Raw genomic sequence first — 4751 nt, 5'->3', positions numbered from 1 at the left:
TCGGTAAAAAGAGTATAGTTTAGGGGCAAATCTACATTTAAACCATAAAAAATTAAAAAGTGTAATTTGAAGAAGAAGAACAGACGAAAGCAGGGGTCAATCTCTTAAGAATGTTTGGACGGTGTCGCTGATCTTCTTCCACATCAAATTTTAGCCTCCCATTATTGTTATTATTATTATTTAATCTCTTTTTTAGATATTTTTCCTAAATTTTGTTTTATAGCTCCATTTCTCTGATTTTTCGATATAATTCTCTCTTCTCCCATTAACCGAATCCGATTCACATCGGATTCAAAAATGGTGGCAACGAGACGGTTACGCAACCTCCAATTGCAGCCAGGTAATGGAACTTGCGTCGATTGCAACCAAAAGAATCCCCAATGGGCTTCGGTCTCCTACGGTGTTTTCATGTGCTTAGAATGCTCCGGGAAACACCGTGGCTTAGGTGTCCACATCTCATTCGTCCGATCCGTTACCATGGATTCATGGTCCGAGATCCAGATCAAGAGAATGGAATCTGGCGGTAATGAGATGCTCAACGCTTTTTTGGCTCAATACGGGATCCCTAAAGAAACCGATGTCGTTACCAAATATAACTCCAATGCCGCCAGTATTTATCGCGATCGTATCCCAGCCCTAGCTGAGGGCCGCCCGTGGAAGGATCCACCCATTGTGAAAGAGGCTCTTAACGGTGGTTGTGGTAGTAGAAGGCCGCCGTTGAGCGGTGGTGGTACAAGGGGGCATTAATAATAATAATAACAATAATAATAATAAAGGATGGGATAGCTGGAATGATGACGAATCTTTTGGCTCTTCGAATGATTTGAGAAGGAATCAATCAGGGAACGATTTTATAGCAGGGAATAAGAATGGCGGGGAAGAGGGAGGTGCTCCCATGAGGTCGAGGTCCACAGAGGATATATACACGAGGACCGAGCTGGAGGCTTCGGTAGCGAACAAGGAGAATTTTTTCGCAAGGAAGATGGCAGAGAATGAATCTAGGCCTGAAGGGCTACCACCTTCCCAAGGAGGGAAATACGTTGGGTTTGGATCGAGTCCTACGCCCACCCAGAGTAATGATCCTCAGGGGGACGTTCTCTCTGTTGTATCTCAGGTTAAGAAATTATTCCTTTATTTTATCTTTTGTGAAATGGGTGATTTTCATTTTATGATGATAGATAATCATTAGCTATTGGTTGAATTTGTCTGTGGTGCAGGGGATTGGGATGTTATCATTAGTAGCAGCATCTGCAGCCCAATCTGCTGCTAGTGTTGTCCAAGCAGGAACCAAGGAGTTGACCACCAAGGTATTTTTGGGATGTCTGTTTCCATTGCGATTGTTGTGTGCAAGTTGATATTTTGCACGACAATAGCAATAGAACAGTTAAATTCTTCTCCTTCTTTATATGCCTCTCAATCAATAAGTTAATCAACCCATAGCTGTAATATCACTTCATTTTCCTCCTAGTTACTTTTTCGTGCCCTTTTAAATGTTCAAAAACGTGTTGCTGTTCTAGTGGCATTTCATTGGGCTAATTTGTTGTTGTTACAATTATAACATGATTTATTTGATCTCCTTGTATTGCTATTTTGTAAGCATATGGTATTGGAATTACATTCATTGGGGCATGTAGGGGCGGATGCAAATGGCATTCATGGTAGGCAAGTGTTCACTCTTGAAAATTGAATTTCTTTCGGTTAGTTATCTATTTTATTAGTTGTGACTACCCTAAAATTTCATTTATATTTATCCCACAAATAAAAAAAAATTATATTGTTAATATATGTATTAACACCCTAAAAAATATTTATGGATCCGTCATCGTGAGCTTGATACATCCTTCTGTTCAGGTTAAGGAGGGTGGATATGACACCAAGGTTAATGAAACTGTTAGTGTTGTCACCGCAAAGACGACAGAGATTGGCCAGAGAACATGGGGGATCATGAGAGGAGTCATGACGTTAGCTTCACAAAAGGTCGAGGAGTACGCGAAAGATGGCATGAACTGGAGCAATGATAACTGGCAGCAAAACGAAATGGAGAAGAATGGATCTGATCATGACTTTAATCAAGGGAACAAAGGATGGGATTCTACTTGGGGAGGACAATCCTCCTCTGGTGGCAATTATAGTTCTCATAGCTCAAGTTCTTGGGATGACTGGGACACGAATGACAAGAGAATGGACGAAGGCACTACAGAGGTGACTGTTATAGATGGTTGGGCTGGCTGGGATGATACCAAGGATGGTGGATTTGATCATTTCCAAAATGGTACACCTAATAAAAGGGCTGTTGGTCGCAATGGAAAATCAGATGCCACCTGGTCGGGTGGAGGCTTTCTTTAAGGTTAATTTCTTCTATATTCCCATGCTAATTTCCTGTAGTAATAGATTAATAGTTTCTATTTTATGATGTTATTTATGTTTTCCAATGCATAAATGAAATTCTCTGATACATGACCAGGTTGAACTTGAATTATATTACAGTTATCTGAATTACCAACAAAGACTAACTAGTAGTTTATATTTGTAGATTAATAGCTGCTGTGACAATTGTTGGTGAATGCTTCTGGTGAAGTTAGTACATTCTTTAGCAAACTCTTTTCACCTTTTATCTTCCAAAAGGTTCACTAATGTAATTTCTTGCATAATTTTCACGTCTCAAAGTAGTTTATATTGTAGAAAAATGGCAGATTGCCCAAAATCGGAAAGAGGATTGGTTGTAAAGAAAATCATTATTTGTGAAATGAAACTTTTACCAACTCTATCTATTTTTCCTTTTTTTTATTTCTACTAATCCAGTAATCCTTATTAGTTACTATTATCTACTGTGGGCAGTGGCGGATACACTAAGTCTCTATAAAAGTTAAATGTATCTTATTATTTTGAAAAAATAATTAAATTTAACTTAATGTGTTAAGGAAAAAAATTACAATTTTTTCATACTCATTATTTTTAAGAAAATAAAAATAAAATTTTAAACTTTATTCTTAAATTTTTGAATTTGCCATTTGCCATTTATTGTGGGTACTTAAGACATTGTTCCCAGATAAATAGTAACAGCTCGTCTTCTTCGGCCTTCATTCCTCGAATTTAAATCAATATGAATATTATTTTAACATCATGAATTGTCATTAAAAATATTTTTTTTCTTAATTTAAATTTCATATTAAGAGTTTTAATAGCATCGAATACTATTAAACCTTTAAAAATTTAAGTTAATTATAAAACTAATTTTCTAAAAAAATTGATGAGATGGTTGAAAAAGATATATTTTGGAGTATTTGTATTTTAATTATTATATAATAAGTATCATTATCTTATTAATTATATCATTATCTTGGTAAAAATCAAGAACTTTGAAGAGGGGCTTTACTCATAAAACTTGAAATTAATTTTATTTATTTTATAAAATAAAATAAAAACAAATCTTATAAAGGTTAAACTAAAATAATTTTAACATACTTATGTAAACAATGACTAAAATAATTAATCAAAATACAGACGTCTTACAAATTGAAAGATAACAAATACAGTTCACCCTTTCTTTCAAATACATTTCATAATTAGAGTAACTAATGACATCAAATTTATTTACAGGATGAAAGCCGCCATTGATGAATTGCTCAAAATAAGACGATATCCCACCCTGGGGGGGGATTAAGAAATCGAGTGAGATTCTCACATGAAATTGAGGCCAAATTTCATTAAAGATGAAAGGCAGGACATTCTGATAGTAAAGCATTGAACTACAAAATAGCTTAACAAAAGCCTGCAACAATCAATTGCGAGAGATTTACAGAAGCCAGTGAATAGATTCCTAAAATCATTCTAACCACCGAAACCGTAAAGAGTCCTGCCCTGCCTCTTGAGAGCGTAAACAACGTCCATTGCCGTTACAGTCTTCCGCCTAGCGTGCTCCGTATAGGTGACGGCATCTCGGATCACATTTTCCAGAAAGATCTTGAGAACACCGCGCGTCTCCTCGTAGATCAGCCCACTGATTCTTTTCACCCCACCCCTACGAGCCAACCTTCGGATCGCCGGCTTCGTAATACCCTGAATGTTATCGCGAAGCACTTTCCGATGCCTCTTTGCTCCTCCCTTTCCTAATCCCTTACCTCCCTTTCCACGTCCCGACATTTTCCCGAGAAAGTTGATAGGAAAATTCAAATATCAAAAAGGTACTTCGATTTCGCTTGTTTGAGTCGGTGGCTATGTGGAAGAGGTTTAAATAGAGCTAGTCCAAGGGTGTTTTCTCCGGGTTAGCAATGAGATTGGAGAACATATGTCGTTCGATTGGAATATTATCGACGGTATATATTAGAGATCCGTGGTTTTTTATTTTATTGGTTGAAGAATGAAACTGGAGTGGATACAAGAGAACATCTGTTAGATAATGTTTTATCCAGCGGTTAGTAAATCGATCCGCGTCATGCGTAATTATTCTGTTTTAAGCCGTCAGATTAAGATCTCATCTGCGGTTCCCCTTTCCCCAAGTGATCTGGTTGGTAAACTGTACTGTACCTGGATTGCTTAGGTGGTATTTCTAAATAAAAGATATTCAATGTTTATCAAAATATTAATTTAGACCTTTAGCTTTTTTTAAGGATTTTAGTCTCTAACATTTTATTTTGAGGTAAAAAAGTTTGTATATAGATAAAAATTGTTAGTTAACTCACTATTAACACCCTAAAATATCAGTTTTTATCCTAAAATGAAATACTGAAAATCAAAAGGTTCTAAGAAAA

The 4751-nt window shown here is 36.4% G+C and overlaps 1 protein-coding gene and 1 pseudogene across 1 annotated transcript; one reads left to right on the top strand and one right to left on the bottom strand.

Annotated features, from left to right (window-relative positions):
• Positions 1–218: 218 nt before the first annotated feature.
• Positions 219–2519, top strand: LOC120188227 (annotated as a pseudogene).
• A 1159-nt stretch (positions 2520–3678) lies between these two features.
• Positions 3679–4217, bottom strand: LOC120188229 (histone H4). Its single transcript, XM_039191724.1, has one exon. It carries the CDS (start codon positions 4141–4143, stop codon positions 3832–3834), a length of 312 nt encoding a protein of 103 aa, XP_039047655.1. The 5' UTR covers positions 4144–4217; the 3' UTR covers positions 3679–3831.
• Positions 4218–4751: the final 534 nt, after the last annotated feature.

This window comes from Hibiscus syriacus, unplaced genomic scaffold, assembly GCF_006381635.1.
Source record: "Hibiscus syriacus cultivar Baekdansim isolate YM2019G1 unplaced genomic scaffold, ASM638163v2 tig00116939_pilon, whole genome shotgun sequence".
Classification (NCBI taxonomy): Eukaryota; Viridiplantae; Streptophyta; class Magnoliopsida; order Malvales; family Malvaceae; genus Hibiscus; species Hibiscus syriacus.
This window is presented reverse-complemented; position numbering and strand designations above follow the sequence as displayed.

Coding starts and splice junctions, on each gene's coding strand:
- LOC120188229 (XM_039191724.1), bottom strand. CDS start 4,143: ATGTCGGGACGTGGAAAGGGAGGTAAGGGATTAGGAAAGGGAGGAGCA.